The sequence below is a fragment of the Vidua macroura genome, chromosome 28 (genome assembly GCF_024509145.1).
Source record: "Vidua macroura isolate BioBank_ID:100142 chromosome 28, ASM2450914v1, whole genome shotgun sequence".
Lineage (NCBI taxonomy): Eukaryota > Metazoa > Chordata > Aves > Passeriformes > Viduidae > Vidua > Vidua macroura.
In genome coordinates this window covers 3,807,923-3,830,508 of record NC_071598.1, presented here as the reverse complement: position 1 = coordinate 3,830,508, position 22,586 = coordinate 3,807,923, and the positions used below count along the sequence as shown (strand labels likewise).

Here is a 22,586-nt window from a genome sequence, read left to right as displayed (position 1 = left end):
CTGTCCATCTCCTACTATAATGATCATTGTTTTTTCCTCATAATTTATTTGCAGTTTTCCCGAGACAAAAACAAAATCAGAGTCATCTTTTACACTTACAAGGCTCAGAAAGAAAAGACAAAGGGTTTTTTTTTGGGGGGACGGGAATGGGGGGGGATATGCTGGAGAGGGGGAGACAGAAAAAGAATGAGAGAAAAGGGGAGGAAGGAGAAAAATTTGGCAACGATCCACCAGCATTCATGGGACAGGAACAGCTCAGCTCCTCAACATACAGCATTAGCGCCCGAGGGTTGCTCCCGCGCAAAGGGCATGCAGAGAAATCATCAGAATAATTAAAAAATAATTAATATCCCCCACCCATCCTGCCCCCTCCCCCCCCCCCAGCCAAAACCAGCCCTCAGCATGGTGGGGATGCCCTGGGGAATTGCGTGGGGAGTGGAGTGGTGCCTCCCCGGGCTCGGTGGGGCCGGGGGTGACAGGTCCCCCCGAGTGCTGGCCATTGGGGGGTGCAGGATATGCTGCCGGTGCCCCCGTGCTGGGGGTCCCCGGCAGAGCAGCCTGTGCCCCCTAAGAGACCCATTCTCTTAGTCTAAAGTGCTTTCGATGCTGTGTCAGTGCTGGCTGGATCGTCCTGAGCCCCCCACCCCAAGCCCCAACACCCCCCAGCTGCCCTCTGCCCCCTGACGTGGCACCCACACCCCCCCTGCTGGCACCCGTGACACGGGCTGCTGGGGTGGGAACACAGGGTGCTATGGTGGGGACACGGGGGTGCACCCGCCGTGTTCCCCGTGCAGCAGTGCCCAGGATCAGCCTCGGGCCCCACAGGCAGCGCTCCCAGGGGAGGCACTGGACTGGGGTGGAGGGGAGAGTCTGTGTGTGTCCCCCCCACCTCACTCACCCCCTGGCAGCCCCCTGTTGCTGGGGACCCCCGTGGGAATTCAAAAATAAATAGCTCTCTCTATGTACAGGGGCTGGGGGAGGACAGAGCAAAGCGGAGCCCAAACAACAACATCCACCACCAGCGACAGCAACACGCCACGAGCACAGCCGGGAGGGGGGCCGGGACCCCCCTTCCCCCCCAGCAGAGACGGGCCAAGGAGGGGGGCTGAGCCCCCCAGCGCCCTCGCCTGTGGCCGAGCGGCTGGGTTGGGTTTGGGGGTGTGGGTGGGTTTGGGATTGGGGTGGGTTTTCCCCCTTTTTTTTTTTTTAAGTTTTTTTTTTCTTTTTTTTTTGTGGTCTTCATCGTTTTGGCTTCTTTTTTTTTCTTTTTTTTTTTTTTTTTCTTTTTTTTTTTTTGTCTTTTTGTTTTCTGCAAACACAGGCACCGGAGGGGGGCAGCAGGGGCCAGGGTAGGGGGGGACAGGCATGCGGACGCGTGCTTCGGGGGGCTGCAGCTCCGGCTGCCGCCTCGGCTCCCATCGCCGTCTCCATCGGGCTGGAACCAGGACAGCCACCGCAAGCTCTGTGGGGACACCCTGGTGAGCCACAGCCGGGGCTCCTCGTGCTCCCCCCGAGCCCCGAACCCGCCCTCACCTTCACTGCAGGGGGGCCACGGGGGCCCCCGAGCCGTGGAAGTGGACGTTCTGCCACTTGCCGTCGCGGCGGTGCCACACGCGGGTCTCCTCGGACTGGCTGGTGCGGGGCCGGCCCTGCGCGTCGATGTACTGCGTGAGGCGGATGTAGGCGATGCAAGCCGCGTCCTCCCCGATGACGTGCACGTGCGGGTTCAGGATGGTCGTGTGGATCGGCTTGTTGTTCTTGGAGAGCACTGCGGGTCGGCGAGGTCAGCGGGGCGGGCATGGGCAGGGGAAGGGCAGGGATGGGGGCAGAGATGGGGACAAAGAATGGGCAAGGAAGGGGCAGGGATGGGGGCGGGGTGGTGGCAGTGCAAGCGGACGGATGGCCCAGCAGGGGAGGGCTGGGGACAGGCGAGCGAGGTGACCACAACGGGCAGGCAAGTGGGCAAGAGAGAGGGGACAATGAAGGAGACAGGAGGGATGGGGTTGGGGTGGACAGGGAGAGGATGGGCAGGGCAGGCAAGACGGGCAGGTGGCACAGGCAGGTCGGGTACTCACAGTTCTCGAAATAGAAGCGGTGGAAGTCCATCCCCTCCACCAGGTTGCCCAGTGCCTCGGGCTCAAAGGAGGTGAGCCCCGGGTCGCAGATCTTCCTGCAGGCAGCAGGTGAGAGTGGCCCCGCCTGGCCCCGCCTGGCCCCACCCCACCCGGCCCCGCCCCACTCACGCGTAGGCCTCGAAGTCCCCGTTGTTGACGGCCTCGATGAGCTGCTCCGTGATCTTGATGATCTCCTGTTTGCGGGCTGGGGGCACGTCACTGTCACCGCCACCGCCCCAGCCCCCCGGTGACATCGTGGGGGGTGGGTGGACGGGATGTTGGGATGGACATGGGACATGAAGGGGAGGCATGGGGACAGACACAGGGACAGACAGGCAGACCTGGGGGGCAAAAAAACCCTGGGGACAGACAGACAGACCATGGGGATGGACCATGGGGACAAACACAGGGACCTTGGGGACAGACAGACCGACCATGAGGGCAGACAAGACAGACCACAGGGACAGACACAGGGACCTCGAGGACAGACACAGAAACTATGGGGACAGACAGACACCCCTTGAGGGACAGAAGGCCCTTGGGGACAGATAGGGACCACTGTGCTTCCAGGATGCCCACAGCTCTGCCACACCAGTATTCACATAATCCTCTCAGCATATCTCATTGCTAGCTCAGTGCCACCCCTGCATGTCCCAGTCCATCCCAGTGCCCTCCCAGCATGCTCAATCATCCCAGTGCCTGCTCAGCATGTTCCAGTAGTTCCCACTGCCTCCCAGCACTACTCCTTCGAGCCCCAGTACATCCTACTGCCATTCTAGCACATCCCAAAATAGCCAGTCCCATACTGGTGTTTCCCAGTGCCATCCCACTGTGTCTCAGTGCCGTTTCAGTGCATCCCAGTACCCTCCCAGTTCCATGCAAGTGCATCCCGATACATCCCAGCGCAGTCCCAGTGCATCCCAGAGCTGCTCGTGTGCTCTGATGCATTCCAGTGCCAGCCCAGTGCATTCCAACACACCCCAGTTAAATCCTACTGCATTCCAGCGCCATTCCATTACATCTCAGTCACATCCCAGAGTGTTCCAATACCATTCCAGGGAATCCCAACATACCCCAGTTTACACCAGTACATCTCCAGAGCCATCCTACTGCATTTCAATGCAACCCAGTGCCAACCTACTGTGTCCCAATGCCCTTCTAATATATCTCAGTTCACCCCAGTTCCATCCCAGTGCACCCCAGCATCATGCTGCTGAATTCCACTGTGTGCCAGTGCAATTGGAGTGTGTTTCAGTATCTTCCAGTGTAGCCCATCCCACTATATCCCAATGACTCATTTCATCTTGATGCCATCCCCGTCACTTCAGTTTCATCCTAGTGCATCCCAGTGCCACTTCAGTGCATTCCAACACAGTCCAGTTCCATCCCAGTATCTCCCAGTGCTATTCTAGAGCATACCAGTACACTCCAGTTTGCCCTGGTGCATCCCAGTAATATCTCGCTGCATCTCTGTGCCAATCTCCCGTGTCCCAGTGTTATTCTAGTGCATCCCAATACATCCCAGTACCATTCCAGTGCATTGCAGTACCATTCTACTGCTTCCCAGTGCATCCCAGTACCAGTCCAGTGCATTCCAGTATCCCCCAGTTCCATCCAGTGCATCCCACTGTCACTGCAGTGCATCTCAATTAATTTTAGTACCATTCTACTGTATCCCACTTCATTCTTTTGTCACCCTAATGTGCTCCAAACACCTCAGTGCCACTCCACTGCATCCCAGTTTGTCCCAGTGCACCTCAATGTCACTCCTATGCCCTCCCAGTGCATCCCAGTGCCACCTCTGTGCATTCCAACACTGCCCACTTCCATCCCAGTATGACCCAGTACTACTACAGAGTGTAACAGCACACTTCAGTTTGTGTCAGTGACTTCTCACTACATCTCAGTGCCAGCGTACTGTGTCTCACTGATTCCAGGGCATCCCAGTACATCCCAGTACAGCCCAGTTCTATACAGAGCACCTCTTGGTACCATCCCACCATGTCCCAGTATCATCGCAGTGCATCCTGATGCCATCCCAGTGCCTTTTCAATTAACCCCAGTTGCCATTCCAGTGCCATTCCAGCATGTCCCAATCTATATAATTTCCATCCAAGTGCACCCCAATGCATCCCAGTACCTTCCCAGTGCATCCCAGCATGCTCCCAGTGCACCCTGGTGCCATCTCAATGAATCCTGGTGTCAGCCCAGCTCCAGCCTAGCACACCCCAGATCAATTCCAGTGCGTTTGAACACTCTCCCAGTGCATCCCAGAAATGTCCCAGTGCCATCACAGTGCATCCTGTTGCCATCCCAAATCCCACCAGGTGCATTCCACTGCTGCCCCAGCACATCACAGTGCACCAACTGCATCTTGGTGCCATGCCAGTTCCACCCCAGTTCATCCCAGTGCATCCTGGTGCCAATGCATCCTGGCTCTATTCCAATGCATTCCATCCAGCACACTCCCAGTGCAACCTCGTGCCACCCAACACATCCTGGTGCCATTCCAGTGCCATCCCAGTGCATCCCATCACCGTCCCAGTGTATCCTAGTGCCATTCCAGTGCACCCCAACACATCCTTGTGCCATCCCAGCTCCATCCTGACGTATTTCAGTGCTGCTCCAGTGCATCCCAGTGAACCAAATGCATTCTGGTGCTATGCCAGTGCCATCCCAGTGCCATTCCAGTGCACCCCAGTGCATCTTAGTGTTATCCCAGCACATCCCAGCTCCACCCCAGTGCATTCTAGCACATTCCCAGTGCATCCCAATGCATCCTAGTGCCATCCTAGTGCATTCCACAACTGTCCACCACAGTGCCATCCCAGTGCATCCTGAAGCCATCCCAGGTCATCCCAGTACCATTCCAGTGCACCCCAATGCATACTGGTGCCATCCTAGCACCATCCATCCCAGTGCATTCCAAGACCCTCCCAGTGCACCCCAGTGCCATTCCAGTGCAACCCAATGCATCCTAGCACCACCCCAGTGCATCTCAGCCCCCTCCCAGTGCATCCCAGCGCAGCCCTGCCGCCCCCTGCGCCCGTCACCTTTGGTGTCCTCGTCCTCAATGGTGGTGTTGGTGCTGTCGGAGGACTCCTGCTCGCGGGACGGCGGCGGTGGGGGGGAGACACAAACAGGGGGTCAGAGCTGGCCCCGGGGGGGACGGGGAGGGGGGACAAGCCTGGCCAGGGCTTGGCAGGACCCCGACTATGCTGGACGCCACGGGGGGACCCCGCTGCCACCGCGCCCCATGCACGCTCCTTGTCCACGTCACCCCCCTGTGCCATGGCTGATGCTGGGGGAGGATGGAGGCGGAAAGCGGGGCCAGCGGTACCTTGGCGCCGTCCGCGGGGTTATGAATTACGGTAGTTTGAGGCTCCTACAGGAGAAGGGAGAGAGACAGAGGCGGGGGTGGGGGAAGCGAGAGCCCGGAGGGGACAACGAGGGGGGACGACGGATTGAGCACGGACAGGGGCGAGGAGAGACCCAGACCAGATTTGGGAAGGGGATAGAGAGGGGGGAGAGAAGCAGAGAGTCATTAGTCCAGCAAAGCCAAATGGTTTAATTCACAGACATGGAGGGGAAAGAAAGGGGGGAAAGAGGTGGGAAGAGCCGGGGGAGAGATGCAGTGAGGCCAAAAGGATGGGCTGGGCTGGGGCCAGCTCCGTGCCCCTGTCCTGCATCCCGGTGCCCAGGGGCTCCACTCACCATGCATCTGTGCATCCTGGGCATCCCTGTGCCTGAGTCCCAACCATTCTGAGGCCTGCATCCTGAGCATTGCCCATATCCTTGCGCATCCCTCAGCTTGCACCCGGACCATTGCTGTGCCTGCATCCCAACTATCCCACTGCCTGCATCCCAAGCGTCCCAGTGTCTGGATCCTGAGCATCTCAGCGCCCACATCCTGAGCACCTCCATCCACAGCTTCCTACTGCCTGCATCCCACCCTCACCATGTGGGGTGGGCACCCCTTTCTCCATATTCTGCACTCACTGAGCAGCCAGGCACACCCTCTCCAGCACACAGCGCTCTGTGCCAGCTGGGCATCACCCTGCCTGTATCCTGCCCTCATGGTACCATGCCCCTGCCCTTGTGCTGCAGCCGTTGTGCCGTAAAGGTCAGAACGGGCACCTGCACCCACATCCTGCACCTACCTTGCTGTTGGCATTGCCAGAGCACCCCCAAATCCTGCACATGCTGTTCCAGACAGCCATGCCTTTACTCGTGTCCCTGTGCCAGCTGGGCAGTCCTGTGTCTGGATCCTGCACTTACCTCACCTGTGAAGTCACAGTCAGCAGCCCCATCCTTGTGACCTGCACCTGCCTTGCCATTGGCATCACAGGGTGTCCCCAGCCCCCAGCCCTTCACCCACCTCTCCATCTGTGTCACCAGGATCCTCCTGCCTGTGGCTTGTCCCCATTATGGGGCATCTATGTCTGTACCCTGTACCCACCTTGTTCCCATGGTGGGACACCCCCATACTCATGTCCTGTACCCACCTCGCTCCCTGTGTCACAGGACACCCTCATGCCCTTATCCTGCACCCACCTTGCTGTCCCCACAGCAGGAACATCTCTGTGTCCGTGTCCTGGACCTACCTTGTCCCTATGTGGGACACCTGCATGACCGTGTCCTGCACCCGTGTCACTGTCCCCATGGCTGAGGGAGACACGGGGCTGTCCACATGCCTGCACCCTTCACCCACCTGCTCTGTCCAGCGGGGTCACCCTTTGCCCACATCCTGCACCCCCCCTTCCATCCTTGGGACACACCCCCTCCCCAGCGAGCCCAGGAACAGCCGGTCAGGGGCGCGCTCGGCCATGGATGGGATGGGCTGGTGGGATGGATCCCATGGCATGGGGGATCCAGGGGTGCAGGCTAGGGGGCACCTACCAGAGCGGTGGGCGGGAGGGTCCCCTTGGGGCTGGTGACGCCGGCACTGCCTTTGGTGCTGTTGGTCTGGGGCTGGAGGGGAGAGATGGAAGGGGCTCAGTGGCACAGGGGGGAAGGAGCCCACCCTGGCCTCCCCCCGGCCCCTCTGGCCCCTCACCTTCACGCCGTCCGCCTTCTTGTTCAGTAAGCTCTTAGCTGCTGCAGGGGGAACACAGTGTCAGCGCTCCCCTGGCACAGGGGACACTGCACGTCCCCCAAACCCAGACTCTTCCCCGCCACCCAACCTGATCCCACCCCGGGTGCTGGCAGCACCTGCCACCCCAGTGTCAGAGAGGGGGGACACACGAGGAAGGTGGTGTCTCCATCCCAGGGGAGGTCCCCATTTTAGAGGGATGGTCCCCATGCAGGGAGGGGTGCCCCCATTATAAGGGGGTCTCCATTTTGAGGGGTGTCCCCATGCTGGGGGTGTTCCCTTACAGGGGGTCCCCATGCTGGGTGGGGTGTCCCCATCCTAGGGAATCCCCATTTTGATGGGGTTCTCCATGCTGGGAAGGGTGTCCCCCACCTGGAGGAGTCCCCAGCCTCAGGAAGTTCCCCATCCTGGGGGACGAGAGCGTCCCCACCCAGGGAGGGGTTTCCCCAACCTTGGGGGGCCTGTCCCCATCCTGGGAGGGATGTCCTCAACCTGTGGAGATCCCCATCCAGGCAGGGTGTCCCCATCCTGGAGGGAAGGGTCCCCAGACTCAGTGGGTCCTCAGACTGGGGGAAAGAGGTACCCCCAACCTGAGGAGGGTCCCCATCCTGGTGGCCCCCGCGTGGGGGGGCAGGGCTGGCTTACCTTGGAGAAATGCAGAGAGGAAAGCGAGAGAGAAGAGTGGGGAGGGGGGCAAGAGAGAAACGGGGAGGGGGGAGAGGAGGAAAAGGGGAAGAACATAAAAAAAGAACATAAAAAATGTGAGTTGAGTACCGGGGGTGGGGACAGCCGCCTGTGCCCCCCTGTCTCCCTGGAGGGGGACAAGGACGGGCACGGGTATGAGCATCTGTCACTGCTACCACGATCTCTGGCCAGTGGGGGAATAGGGGGTGGTGGGGACATGGTGGGGCACAAGTGGTTGTGGGGGTGTGGAGGGCAGGGGGTGTCACCTCGAGCATCCTCGTCATTCCTCCACACTGAGGGACCCCTCCCCCGGTTGGCATCACAAGCTGGGGGGAGATGTGTGGTGACAAGTCCAGTGACAGCAGGGTGGCATCCATCAGCACCAAAGGAGGGGGAGATGACCCACACATCCCTCCCCCATGGACCTGTGTCTCCTCAGGAGTCCCTAGCAGGGCGTCCCCAAGGGTCCCGGTCCCTCCTCTGAAAGCAGGCGGGCGCTGAGAGGTGGGGGTTTAAACCAGAGCCAAACTGGGGGGCAGGAGAGGGGGACCCCTGGCAGGGGGGCCAGTGGTAGCCCTTCGTGTGGGGGATGGTTTAAGACCCGCCGAGTGTTTCGCGGCACCACAAACACTGGCTGCAGCTCTCAGAAGCTGTGGGGAGGCACATGCTGGGGGAAGACACATGCGGGGGGGGGATACATGCGGGCTGGGGACGCAGGGGGGGCACGGGGGGACACAGGACATGCAGCCCGTTTGCCCCCCCCCCCTTCCATGCCCCGCTGTGCCCCCCCTGTGTGCACGAGGGGTGGGAGCAGTGGGGGGACACACCCTAAAATTATACCCCCAGCTCCCCGTATTGGCCCAGACGTGGAGCTGGGGGTGCCAGCAGCGTGTCCCCCCCCACCCCCGGAACCGCGGGCCGAGGGCGGGGGCAGCCCCGCCTTGGGGGTGGGGGCTGGTGCAGAGACCCCTGCCCCGGGGCCAACTGCGGGGTGGCGGCAGGGGGACAGTGGCATCGCTCGGTGCCAGCGGGGACTGGGAGAGGCTGCAGGGCAGGGGGGGCAGTGCCGGGGGGGCCATGCATGCGCTCCGATTTCCGAGGAGGGCACCCGAAAAACCCGTTGGGGAGGTGGGAGGCAGGGAAAAGGACGGTCGGGAGAAGAGGGTGACGTGGGGATGAAGGATCTGGGGACACACAGAGACCAAGCGGGGCCGGGGGGGGGGGGGGGCCCTTTGCGGACGCGTCTACCTTGTTCCACCAGCCCCAGCGGGGCCCCGGCAGCGGCCGCCGACATGGTGGGAGGAGCGGTGGTCTGTCTGCCCACTGCGGGCCGCGGGAGAGAGAGAGAGGGAGCGGAGCTCCTGTTAGGGGGGCGGTAGGGGCTGCAGCCGGGACCCCCACCTTCCCCCCCCCAGGGAGAGCTCTCGGGGTGCCCATCACCCTGGCCTCAGGCCTGGGCTGGCTGGTGCTGGTCCGTCCCCCTCCCCGTGTCGCCCCCCCGCCAGCCACCGGAGCGGGGGGGGACACGCGGGGACCGGGCACTACCTGCTGCTGCGTGCGTGGGGCGGGGGGGGCCGGGTCCTGCCCCCACCTTGGCTACCACATGCCCCGTCCTCACCGATGGGGAAAAAATGGGTGGGGGGGAGGTTAAGGAAGGGAGGGGAGAAAGAGAGAAAGACAGCGAGATAGAGAGAGGGGGGCACCGGCCCGGGGGGGGGCTATGGAGGGGGGACTGCGGCCCCCAGCCCCCCCGGCCAGTGGGAGCCCCCCCTTACCTGAGAAGTTCCTGGTGGCCAGCATGGTGGTGAGGATGGCACCCTGCGGGGAGGGGCGGCGTGAGCGGGGCAGGGACATGGGGCCCTGGGGGCGCAGGGTGGGATGGGGACAGATGGGACCGGTGGGTACAGGATGGGGCCCACAGCACTGGGAACTGGGAACTGGGAGAGGGGTTTGCAGGACGAGGGGCCGGGATGGAGCCATGGGAGCAGGCGGTGGGATAGAGGGTGTGGACTGGGGGTGCAGCTGGACAGGGCCAGGGCCCAGGGCAAGGTGCTGGGCAGGGACAGGGCGGGACCGTGCCACGCTGTGTGTCACTGGCACGGGACAAAGCCCACAGCAGAGCACCAGGCACGCCAGGGTGGGACTGCAACACCCGACGGGAAGGGACTGTGGCACAGGAAGGGCACGGGAAGGCCCTGGTGGGTGCTGGGGTAGGAACTGTGCCGTACCAGGTGCTGCCAGAGTGGGCAGGGCAGGGGTCCCACAGGAGGGCCCCATGGAGGGGCAGGGTGGTGCTGGCAGAATAAGCACTGTCCCCAGCCCGCTCCTCCCCACCAACCCCCTCACCTTGAGCTTCCTCCGGGCATTGAACTTTTTCAAGCACTCCACTGTCTCCTGCCTGTGCATCATGGAGGCCACGGTCGAACGTTGCTGCGGGGGACAGTGGGGTCAGCACCAGGGGCCGTGGTCACTGGGCTGGGGTGATGTGCACCGGGGGGACATGCTGCACTTACGCAGACCCACGGGTGCTTGAGGGCCTCGTGGGCTGTGATGCGCTTGGCGGGGTTGATGGTCAGCATCTGATTGATGAGGTTTTTCGCTTCGGGGGTGACCGTGTCCCATTCAGGTGAAGGGAACTGGGGGAGCACAGGGACACGGGGGTGACAGCTGTGGAGGGGCAGCCCCATGGAATCTGTGTCACTCCACATCCCTGCATATCCCCAGCTAGCCACCGAAGACACGGCCCAAAGCCACCCCCAGGCTCTGCCTGCTGAAGATCAGCTGTAGGTCCCGGTAGGTTCCGGAGGTCATGGGCCAGCCGCCGCAGGGCCTGGGGCCCTGGCACCGGGCACTTACATCGTAGGCCCCAGCCTTGATTTGTTGGTAGAGTTTGTGCTGGTCCTCGTCCCAGAACGGCGGGTAGCCCACCAGCAGGATGTACAGGATGACCCCTGGGCCAGGGAGAGCGGAGTTAGGGGAGTGCAGGGACCCCAAACACCCCTGGCTCCCTCCGGCCCTGCAGTGACCCCATGACAAAACAATTATTCCCAACGCGGGCTGTCCCCTGTGCTGCCAGGATGGCATGGACGGGGACAGTGTGGCACTGCCAGGACACATGGCACGGGATGGCCTCAGGATGGGGTCAGAGCTGGAACAGGAACTGGGACCAGCGTAGAAATGGGATGGGAAAGAGGGTGATACTAGGATGGGATTGGATCTAGAATAGATCTCGAAAAGTGCCAGAGTGGGATGGGATCAGAATGGGACTGGGCAGTGATGGGGCAGGGATTAGGATGGGATTGGGCAGGGGCTGGGCAGGGATCAGGGCAGGGTTCAGGATTGGGAGCGGGCAGGGACTGGCTCTTACCACACGCCCAGATGTCCACCGGTTTGCCATAGGCCTCTTTGCGCAGCACCTCGGGGGACAGGTAGCCAGGTGTGCCCGCAAACCCTGGCACAGGGACAGAGAGATGGGTGAGGAGAGACGGGGGAGCCACAAGGGGAGGGGACAAGGACAGGACACAGCACTGGGACATGGGCGTGGGGCAGGGATGTGCTGGGCAGGGGTTGATATGGTGGGCACAGGGCAAGCTGCTGTGGGCACAGAGGCGTGGACATGGTGGGAATGGGATAGGGAATGGTGGGCACAGGGCAGATGCAGCAGGAATGGCGCAGGGGCTCAGGAGACATGGAGGGACAGAGCAGACACAGCGCAGGGACCTGCTGAGCAGAACACAGTGGGCAGGGTCTGGGGCTGTGGGGGAGGCAACAGCACTCACCGAACCAGGCCTGCTGATCCCCCTGCACCTCGATGGCGAGGCCAAAGTCTGCCAGCTTCACTGCTGCCCCTTTGCACTTGCTGGCCAGGAGCAGGTTCTCTGGCTACGTGGGCACAGGGAGCACCAGGCATGGACAGCACCAGGCACAGACACAGATGGGGAGAGAGAGGAGGAATGTGGCAAGTAGAGGGACTTGACTGCTGCCATTGACCAGGTCCTGCCCATCAGCTGGCCCTAGGCTGTGGGGCTGTGGCTGTGGGTGCCCTCTGCCAATGGCCGAGGGTGCGGATGGCACAGCCCCATGGCCAGCTCAGGGTCTGTGTCTCCCTGGCCTCATCCCAGCATCTCCCCACCCCAGCATGCCCCTGTATCCCACCATCCCTCTATGTCCCACCCATCATCCTCTTGTGTCCTGCCCTGACCCCCCAGCCAAGCTCCAGCTGGCCCACACACTCACATCCAGTGTCCCAAAGGCGGCACCCAGAGGGAGCCCAGGCTGGGATCCCATACATCCCCAGCGGGACACCCAGGCTGTCACTCAGGGTGTCCCTGGGTGGCCCCAAGCAGGTCCACAGGTCCAAGCAGGTCCACCCCCCTAACCCTAACCCATGCCCCCATCCCCACCAGTTCACACTCCCCCTGGGGCAATGGCAGCTGGCGGGGTGCAGTGAGACCCGCCCCCCCCCAGCAGTGCAGAACTGTGCCACAACGGGGGATACGTGCATCCCCAGGAAAGGCAGATGGGAGTGCTCAAATCTGAGGGGATCCCCAAAGCCCAGCAACATCTCAGTGACTCCCCAGAACCCAGCAGGCCAGGGCCACCCCCAGGCTGTGGGGACCCCAAGAACTGGGCAGGGGGAGAGGGGCAGAGGGACAGGTGGGGGTTGGGGGAACACACTTACCTTAAGGTCCCTGTGGACCACCCCCATCTGGTGACAGTGCAGGACAGCCTCCAGGATCTGCTGGATGCAGTGGCTGCGTGCAAATGGGAGGGGGTCAGAGGCACGCTGCTCCCCCACCTGCCACACATCCTGTCCACGACCTGCACCTCCAAACCGCCCCCCCTGTCCCACTGCACCCAGGGGAGCTGACAAAAACAAGTGGTGACCTTGGATTTGTGGGTGCTGTGCATGACAACCCCTCTATACCCCTGCCAGGGGGTCAGCCTTGGGGCATCACCCCTGGGGGATCACCACCTGGTGGGGTCCCACCTGGGGTGGGTTATTGCCTAGGGGACACCTATGGGGATGCCACTGCCTGAGGAGGGGTCATCCCTGAGGGTGTCACTCCCTCCTGGGGGGCACCACCCCTGGGGGCAGATTGCTGTCTGGGAGTCATCCCTTGGGGATCACCCCAGGGTTGTCACTCCAAGGGGGTCACGCCTGTGGGATCATCCCTTGGGGGGGTCACTACCTGGGGGGCGTGGTCACTGCCCGGGGGTCACCCCTCAGCACCCACCAGGTGAGCTCCAACCTCGGCACAGAGCCATGGGGGTCATCCCAGTGGGGCTTTTGTGCCCACCCCCGTCCCCCAGGGGAGCCCCCCATCCCTGCTGCCGCCCAGACACTGGGATCCCCCAGACAGGACTCACGGGGGAAGGGGGGGAACAGGGGATGGGGGGGCGGATGGAGACGAGACAAGAAAGAAAGAGGGAAGGAGCGAGGGGATGAGAGCCTGAAATGGGGGTGAAGGGGGGCCCCGCCTAGTTGGGGGAGCAGGGGCATCAGGGGGGCAACCTCCCTGTGAGGGGGGGGGGCAAAAAATGGGGATCAGGGAGAAAAAAGAGTGAGGAGAAAGCCCCACAGCAGGGTCCTGAGGAGCGGAGCGGGGGGCCGGGAAGCGGGGGGCAGCGGCGGGTGGGGGCAGCGAGGGGGAAATGGCCCCCCCCGGCCCCCCCCAGATACTGACCTGCGGCTCCCTCTGCTCAGGGGCAAAGTGATGGGTGGGAGGAACGCGGGCAAAGAGCTCATGGACACAGTGACTGCAAAACAGAACGGGGGGCAGGGACGGGGGGCCAGGATGGAGGGTTAGGGGTGGGAGAGGGGGCAGGATATGGGGGCAGGAGAGGGCAAAGGGCGTGGGAGGGGGGCGGGATGGGGTGAAGGGGTGCAGGATGGAGGGGTAGGGGGTGGGAGATGGGGGCAGGATGGGGCTCAGGATGAGGTAAAGGGGGTGGGAATGGGGGAGCAGGTTGGCGGGTGGGATGAGGTAAAGGGGTGGGAGGCAAAAAGTGAGGGTCAGGGTGTGGGGACAGGTTGGGGGTAAAGGGGTGGGAGAAAGAGGCAGGAAAGGGGGATGGGAGGATAGGAGGCATTTCGGGGGCAAGGACAGGTGTAGGAGGCAAAACAGAGGGCAGGGGCTGGGGGGGGCAGCGAGCGGAGGGCAGCAGTGGGACGGACAGACACACAGATGGACACACGGACACGCACAGAGCCCGAGCAACGTCTGATGGGAGACGAGAGGGACAGAGGGATGGGGAGAATGGATGGAGGAGGTGAGGGGCACGAGGGGGACAGGGACGGGGGGGGTGGAGATGGGGGGAACGAGAGAGGGGGAGAAACAATGTTGTGAAAGCCCAGAGACCACAGGGAGAGGCACACGGCGGCACACAGGGCACTGGGGGGCTGGGGACAGCACAGGAGGGGCCCTGGGGCCCCCCACTTGCCACCAGCCCCCCCAGCACACATCATGATAGTGCCAGGACTCAGCAGCAGAGGGGGGAGCATGGAGGGGGAAGTGGAATATGTGGGCCCACCTGGGGGCCCCACCCCACCCAGCAGCAGGACGGAGCCAGGGGAGGGGTCACAGTAACACAGGAGCCGAGGGGGTGCAACCCCCCTCTCACTGGGTGCCCCCCTGCCTGCCTTGCTGGAGCTACCCCATCCCTGCAGGCCTCCCAGGGTGCAGGGCACAGGTAGCTGGGGGTGTCCAGGGCTTTAGGAGGTGCATGGGGGGGTGAAGGCTCACCTGGCATCAGCCTCGCTGTAGTACTCCCGCGCCACGATGTCCTCAAAGAGCTCGCCACCCGTCACCCTGAAACACAGCCAAGCACCACATCATCTTGAGACCCCTGGGAGCCCCCAGGATCCTGAGCCCCTCCCGAAGCTCTGGGAGCCTCCTGCCACACTCACAGGTCAAAGACGAGGTAATGAAACCCCTCCTCGGAGATGCTGTCGTGGAGCCGCACTGTGGGGACCAGATGGGGACAGGGACAGGCTCAGCCTCAGCCCCCCACGAACTCCCTGGCCCCCTCTCCCAGACACTACACGTGGCACCCATGTGTGTCTGGCACCCATGTGTGTCTGTGTCACATGCAGTCCACACACCCACATCCAGTGTCCCAAAGGTGGCACCCAGAGGCTGGTACCCCATACACCCCCAGCAGGACACCCAGTCTGTCACTCAGGGTGTCCCTGAGTGGTCCCAAGCTGGCCTACAGTGGTGAGACCCCCGGTGTCCCCAGTCACTCACCGATGTTGGAGTGCTTGAGCAGCCGGCAGATCCGCGCCTCGCGCTCCAGCTTCTGGTGGTCTGGGGGGGCAGCGGTCAGGGGGGCACCTGCCCGGCCCCCTCCACCCCCCATCACCTGCCCCCAGCCCAACCCCAGCAAGAGGAGCCATAGATGCCCATGAGGGAGTGCTTGTGGCTCTGTGGGGTGGGCAGGTGTGCACTGGGGGCAGGGGTGGGGGTTGTGCACGTGGATGCAGGTGTGCACATGCTGCAGGTGCGCACAGGTGCGCACGTTCACCTGTGTGCCCGTGTGTGAGGCTGTGCATGCCCGTGCACAGGTATAGATGGGAGTGCACATGTGTGCAAGCACTTGTGGCTGTACCTGTGTGTGGGTGTGCAGGTGTGGTGGGTGTGTGGGGGTATCCGTGTCCTGCAGTTGTGCACACATGTGAGTGTGGCTGTACCTGTGTGTACCTGTGTGTGCAGCCGTACAGCTCCGTGGCTGCACTTGTGTGCACGGGTCTACATGTGTATGGATGCACCCATGTGCATCACTGTACCTGTGTTTCTGTGTGATGTGGAGTGTGCAGCTGTTCCCCTGTGCATGGTGGTCCCTGCTTGTGCAGGTGTGTGCAGGTGTGCACATCTGTGCAGCTCTGTGTGTGTGCCACTCTACACGTGTGTGCCTGCAACAGCCACTGTAGGAGTGCACACCTGTACCTGTGTGTGCAGCTGCACCTCTGGACATGTCTGCAGTCAAGGGCACACAGACATGTGCACAGATGTGCACACAGCTCACACACACACACGTGTGTGCACCACTCCACTCACTGCTCACACCTGTGCACACAGCCACAGACACACACCTGTGCACACACAGAACACACACACACCCTGTGCCAATCTGTGCTGCCTCTTATTCAGGTGCACATCCTAAACATCTACACCCCCACACGTCCCACACCTGCAAACACCTGTACACCCCCACTGCTGAGCTGTGAGCACACCCCACCCCACAGGCACCCACTCTGCTCACAGATGTGCACACACAGCAGTGCCCACCCTCATGTGCCAGCACACATTCACTGTTGACATGTGCACACCCTGCTGACACACACTCTGCTCACACCTGCATGCATACCAGGCACACACACACACACACCTGTGCACACACACTCAGGTGCCCCCCGCTCACAAGTGTGTGCACAGCCACACCATGAACACACACACCTGTGCACACACACTCAGGTACCCCCCCACTGCTCATGTGTGCACACACCCACCATCACACACCCCCCCACGTACACGCTGCACACACCTGTGCACACATAGGGCTCACTCCTGTGTGTGTACACCCTCCCCCCCCATCTGCTTACACCTGCAGGACACCCCTCAGGGACAGATGAAGCTCTGAGGAGCCCTGGGGGAGGCAGCAGGGGGATGATGGGGACAGACAGGGCCAGACACCCCCCCCCAGAGCATCCACCCCTCCCCACCACCGGCACCTGGTGCCACCAGCACCACTGGGGTCACAGCTGTCACACGTGTCACAGGCACCACAGGTAGCCTGGCTGTCGTGGGCTGTCAGAGGTGCCACGGGCACCGGGGGTTATCCCAGGCACCAGGCATGTCTGTGAGCAGCGCCCTGGGGCGCCAGAGGGGTGTCGGGGAGTCTCAGGGTTCCTGGGGGTCCTACCTCTGGCTGAGAGCTTTTTGGTGTTGATGATCTTAGCAGCGTACTCATGGCCAGTGCAGAGCTTGACGCAGCGCCGGACGACCGAGAAAGCTCCCCTGGGGAGGGACAGGCTCAGCACGCCCCAGAGCACCTGGGGGGTGCGTGGGGGCGGCTCCCACCCGTGACTCAGCACACCAGGTCAGGGGGCTGCACCCACAGTGACTCAGCAGCAGGGGGTGAACCCTGACACGGGGGCGGGCAGGGAGGGCCCTGGCGTGCTGGGGCCGGGGGTGTGCTGAGGGGGCACGGGGGGTGGCTGGGGGAAGGAGGGTGGAGGGGGGGGCTCGGTGCCACGCACCATCGCGGGAGGGGGGGGGTCGCAGGAAGGATCCAGCACCGGCAGCTAGTTGCCATGGGAACAGTGGGTGGCCCGGATGGCAGCAGTGGCCATGGTGGCGGTGATGGTGATGATGGTAGTGGCGGGTGACAGTGGTGGTGGTGGCAGGGGGCACAGGACCCAGCTCTGAGTATGGGGAGCTGGCAGCCACCAATGCCCCAGGGACAGGGACAGAGATGAGGACAGCAGGGTCGTGCCCATGCAAGGCAGAAGCACCGGCAGCCCCTTCAAGTGCCATCAGCTCCTGTCCCCCTTCCAGGACCCATGTCTTTGCACGTCCCCTGGCTGTCCCCTGCCCAACAGGCCCCTTCCTTGCTGGGTGGGTCAAGGCTGCGTCAGGGCACACAGAGGAGATCCCCAAAACAGGCTGGGGACGTGGCTGAGACCAGCACCACCCCAGTCCTGCCATAGAGAGGGTGCCATGTGGGATGTGTGCCCTGGGCAGGGTGCAGGGCCTGGCTGTCTCCTGCCACCACCCCATGTCCCCATGTCCTCAGGCACCGAGGGCCCCGTGCTGGCCAAAACAGTGGGGACCCTCTCACCACCAGGGGAAAAGTGGGGGTTCCCAGGGCCCTGACCCCTCCCTTCCCCACGTGGCCCCTAGGACAGGGGACATGGTGGGTGCCAGTCCCTGAGCGGGGGCACAATGTCATGGCCCAAGGCATGCCTCAGTTTGCCCCCGGTGAGAGCAATATCCCCCCCCACCCCGGTGAGGGGAGGACACATGCGCGATGGCTGGCAGGCTACACGGAGATGGGAAGGGGGAAACAGGACCACGTTGCCATGGCAACCAGGATGGGCTGGATTTTGGGCAGACCGAGAGAACAGCCCCCGATTGGCACCATGTTCCCCCTACTGGTACCCCCAAAGGGACTACCGCCACCCCTGCAGAATATTCCCCCAATCTAGGGAGGTGGTGGTGCAGCCTCCCCCACAAAAGGTCTGACCCCCTCCCCACTCCCCTCATTTTACTCCCAGCCAATCCCTGCCCATGGATGGGGGGGGAAAACTGCAACCCCCATGGCCTTGGGGGCAAATAAACCCCCCCAGAAACAGCTCCTCTTCAGCTCCCCACAACACCCACCCGAGGGGGTCGTGATGCGGGGGGCACAGCTGGGGGGCACAGAAGGATTCAGGGCAGCAGAGGGGACCTGGGAGTCTTTAAGGCCCGGGGGGCCCAGGAGGGCTGGAGTCTGTCAGGACCCGAAGGGGGAGTGGATCTGGGGAGTTATATAAGACCCAAAAGGGTCTAATAGGGAATGGGGGGAGTATGGGTCTAAAAGGACCAGAGGGGAGAGGGATGGGCGCGGGGGGGGGGGGGGTCTATGGAAATGGAGGGGCTGGAGGGATGGGGAAATCCATCAGGGTGAGGGGCAAAGGGGGTCCTGAAAAGGGAGGAGATCTAAATTGAGCAGGTGCCTATAAATATTCAAAGATGGTCTGGAAAATGGGGGGTGTCTACAGGGGGGCTGTAAGGAGTAGGGAGGGGGGATTGAGGAGGGTGGGGGATTTGGAAGGGACCAGGGGGGCTATAAGGACTGGAGGGGGTGGGGGTTTGTAGGAGCTTTGGAGGGGATCTGGAGGGATGGGGATCTATAAGGACCAGGGAACATGGGGGGCTGGGAGGTCTGTAAGGGTGGGGGGGTCTGTGGGGATGAGGGGTCTGTGAGAATGGGGGCAAGGGGGCTTTAAGGACTGAGGGGGTCTGCAGGAGCAGGGACAGGATTAGGAGTGCTGGGGCAATCTGTGAAAACTGGGGGGGGGGGGGGGTGAGGAGGAATTGGGGGGTCTGTAAGGATGGAGTGTCCATAGGGTCAAGGGCAGCTGTAAGGACTGAGTGGGGGGTCTCTAGGGACAGGAGATTGGGGACTGCAGGGGATCTGGAGGGATGGAGGAGGGGTCTGGGGTGACCAGGGCTGGGGGGATGAGGACAGATCAGGGGAGCCTAAAGGTGAGGGTCCATAAGGATGGGGAACAAGGGGGCTGCAGGGACCGGGGAAGGGGGGGGGGTTATGGGGAGGGGGGGCCCAGAGGAGCTGAGGGGTCCGGGCTACCGAGGAGGGCTGGAAGGCCCCAGGAGGGGGGCGGTATAAGGGGTGGGGGCCATTGGGGGGGGCAGGGCCAATACCGGGGGGAGGGCAATACCGGGCGGGGGGGGGGGGGGGAGCTGGGCAGGGCCGGTCCCGGGGGGGTGGGCTGGGGGGGGCTGGTCCCGGGGGGGGGCGGGGGGGGGCCAGTCCCGGGTGTCCCATCCCGGGGGGGGGGAGGAGGGGGGGGATGCGTCACGTCTGCACCGAGCGGCTTCCCGAGCCCCGGGCAGCGCCCCCCGCCCCCGCCGCGCCCCGCGGCCGGGGCCAGGGCCGGAGCCGGGGCCGGGGCCGGTGCCGCCGCCCTTACTTGCCGATCTCCTCGTAGAGCTGGTACTCGTCGGTGAAACGGGTGCAGGGCACGGTGGTGGCCATGCTGCCGCCGCGCCGCGCCGCAATGAGCCGCCCCGGCACCGGCTCCGCTCGGCTCCGGCTCCGCCCGGCGCGGGGGGGCGGGGGGAGGCGCCGGGCCGGGGGAGGCTCCAGCCCGGGACAGCCCCCGCCGCCCCCCCCGCCTGGGATCCCCCCCAGCCCCCTCCGCGGGGCACCCCCACCTCGGACCTGCCCCCGCACGCCGGGGGGATCCCCCTTGTCTCCACAAGGGCCCCATAACCAGACCCCCCAGCCCAGGGACCCCTTTATCCCAAATTACCCCCGGGAGTGGGATACCAAGCCCCCACCCCTAAAGGCCCCATATCCAGACGCCCTTTCCCGGGAGTCTCCCCCTGCTAAATAGCCCTGTGTCCAGACTCCCTCTCACGGATCCCCCAAGGACCCCAAATCCAGACTCACATCCACACTCCCCGCAATATGACTCACATCCAGACCCCTCTCAAGAATCTAACAAACCCCCCCAAAAGGACCCCAAACCCGCACCCCCTCCGGATCCCACATTCTCCCTCTAAAAAGCCCCAATACCCAGATAACCTTTTCAAAGACCCCACACCCGTGCCTTGCCTTCTCCCCCCCTCGGGGAATCCCCCCCTATTCCCCCCAATACTGAGCTCCCTCCTCCTGCACCAATGTCACCCCAAACAACCCTTCCAGACTCCAACCTTTCCCTAAGCAAAACATCCGGGAGAGGTCGGGGCGGGACAGAATCACCCCCCTGCTTCCCCCAAGGGCACCTTGAAGCCCCCCAGTGTCAGCAGCATAATGCGGGGGTGGATTTTGGCGCGGGGGACACACAAAGGCCACCCTCGAGGCCAGCAGTAGCCCCAGGGCCTGGGGACAGCGGGGTGTCCCCCCCGTCCCGGAGGGGTGGGTGGGCGCAGGTGGGCGGCAGGCGGCTGGCGCTGCTGTTGCCATGGGGACCGTGGGCGGCCGGGGGGGGCCGGGGGGGCCGCGGGCCCGGTGTGCGCATCAGCACCGGGAGATGCCGGCACTGGCGAAGGAGGAGAGGGGGAAAGTGGTGGGTGACACCCCGGGGGTGGCATCCCCAAAGCACCCACCACATGAAGCCTAGCCAGCTTTGGGGATCCCATATCCACCCCCCTGCCCCAGGGACACAAAAATCCAGCACTTCTCCCCAGGGGTCTCATACCACACCCCAAGGACTCCAAAATCTAGACCCCCTGGGATCCCACATTCCGACATCCCCGCACCCAAGTAACCCATAAATCCAGCCCTCCTCGGGGTATCCTGTACCTAGCCCCCCCAGGGATCTCAAAATTCACTCCCTCCACCCCCAGGAATCCTATATCCACACCCTGAAGGACCCCAAATTCTACTCTCCCCCAGGAATTCCATATCCACCACAACATCCACCCCAGTGTCTGGAGCCTGTGCCGGCAGACAGACACCCCAGGCATGCTGTCCCTGTCCTTGTCCCATAAGCAAGGTGATGGTGGAGAATCAGGCATACTCATGTCCCGGGGGTGGCACCAAATCACTCACAGTCCCCCACGGTGACATGTGTTTATTGCAAACTGGGGGCGGGGGGCAGGGAACCGGACAAGGCGATGGCCGGGGGCCCCCAGCCCACACACCCCAGGGTGGAGGGCTGGTGGGAAGCTGAGAGAGCCAGGCTGGGCCGAGGTGGGGCCGCCTCTCCCGGGTAGTCCCCACTCTCAGACCCCTAAGTACCATGCCAGGGAAACCCATATGTCCCAGAGCTCCTGCCCAGCTGCTGGCTATGAGGGGTGGGCCTGTAGCCCCCCCAAACGCCAGTGCTGTGGGGAGCACCCCTGCTGCTCCCTGACAAAGGGGGAGCAAACCCTAGGGGATGGCTGTGGTCTCTGCCACTCCCGCATGTCCTGACAACCCTCCAGTGAGGAGGTGAAGGAGGGGGAAGCCAGGAGAAAGCCTCCCCCAGGGCTGGGTAAAGGGCAGGAACAGCACAGTGCCCTTGGGATACCCTGGAGTGGGGTTGGCGAGAGGATTTGGGGGTGCCAGGTGGGCAGGGTGCTGGCAGAGGCAGACAGGGACAGGCTTCCCCATCCCCACTGCCCATACCCAGCACCCATCTCCACCTGTGAGGGACAAAGCCACCCAGTGCTAGGGGCAGCGAGGGCTCCACATCCCCAGAAATCCCAAAAGCAGTATCCTCCTCCACCAAAAATAATAATTATGTCACCCAACGCAACCCAACATGCTCCCTCTAATCCAGAAAAACATGGAGCATCGGCAGCTCGAGATGAGGGGAGGGGAGAGGAGGGAAGGAGAGGGGTCCTGGTGCCCAGCTTGCCGTGGTGACAGGATGTAAATCTGCCCACTTCCTCAGGCTTCCCCACACAGCACGGACGGGTGCCGGCAGCGTGGATCAGTGAGTCCCAGGTACTGGCGCTCGGTGTGAGGATCCTGGTGGGCATCCAGGGCAGGGAGGTCGCCTCTCCCTGCTTTATTTTTCAGTTGTTTTTGCCACTGTCAAAACTGGACGGCTCCGGGAGAGATGTTGAACATGGAGGGGTCAAATTTCTGGCCGCGGAATGGCGAGCCCTCGGTGTCCCAGCCCTTCTTTAACATCTCATGCACCTTCTGCAAAGAGGCCGCAGGCTTCCATCAGGGCGGGGTGACACCATGCTGTTCCCCACACCCCTTGCTCTCCCCTGCAGCTCAGCCCACAGATGTTGGGGCTGTGTGGCCACCTGACCCATGGGAAGGGGTGTGGGCAGCAGTGCCCCTTCCTCCCTGGCAGTGGTCATTGCCAAGGGCACACACCACTTCCATGCTCCCACTCGCTGCCTGGGAAGGGGCAGACAGCACCTAGGGGAGCAGCAGGCAGCTCCTGGGTCGGGCTGAGCCCAGACCCATGAGAGTCCAGCCCTGAGCAGGGCCAGCCTGGGAGAGAGGTGCAGGGATGTGGGGCC

The 22,586-nt window shown here is 63.0% G+C and overlaps 2 protein-coding genes across 11 annotated transcripts in view; both read right to left on the bottom strand.

Annotated features, from left to right (window-relative positions):
• Positions 1-26: 26 nt before the first annotated feature.
• Positions 27-19,722, bottom strand: CAMK2B (calcium/calmodulin dependent protein kinase II beta). Of its 10 annotated transcripts, XM_054000510.1 has the most exons (22): positions 19,589-19,722; positions 16,816-16,910; positions 15,141-15,200; positions 14,801-14,855; positions 14,637-14,702; positions 12,572-12,644; positions 11,670-11,772; positions 11,258-11,341; positions 10,747-10,841; positions 10,404-10,526; positions 10,237-10,320; positions 9,666-9,708; positions 9,139-9,213; positions 8,157-8,216; positions 7,171-7,211; positions 7,014-7,085; positions 5,455-5,499; positions 5,168-5,216; positions 2,244-2,319; positions 2,076-2,170; positions 1,534-1,768; positions 27-1,462 (listed from the first exon to the last, which is right to left on the bottom strand). In XM_054000510.1, exons 1-21 carry the CDS (start codon positions 19,651-19,653, stop codon positions 1,536-1,538), a joined length of 1,692 nt encoding a protein of 563 aa, XP_053856485.1. In that variant the 5' UTR covers positions 19,654-19,722; the 3' UTR covers positions 27-1,462; positions 1,534-1,535. The 10 variants fall into 10 exon arrangements, with proteins under 10 accessions (XP_053856485.1, XP_053856486.1, XP_053856487.1 ...); XM_054000511.1 differs by lacking the exon at positions 5,455-5,499; XM_054000512.1 differs by lacking the exon at positions 8,157-8,216.
• A 1,459-nt stretch (positions 19,723-21,181) lies between these two features.
• Positions 21,182-22,586, bottom strand: part of NUDCD3 (NudC domain containing 3) — a 28,021-nt gene continuing 26,616 nt past the window's right edge. The window contains 1 exon segment of the mRNA XM_054000649.1: positions 21,182-22,254. Within this exon segment, the coding sequence (XP_053856624.1) occupies positions 22,144-22,254 (111 nt within the window). The 3' untranslated portion in view covers positions 21,182-22,143.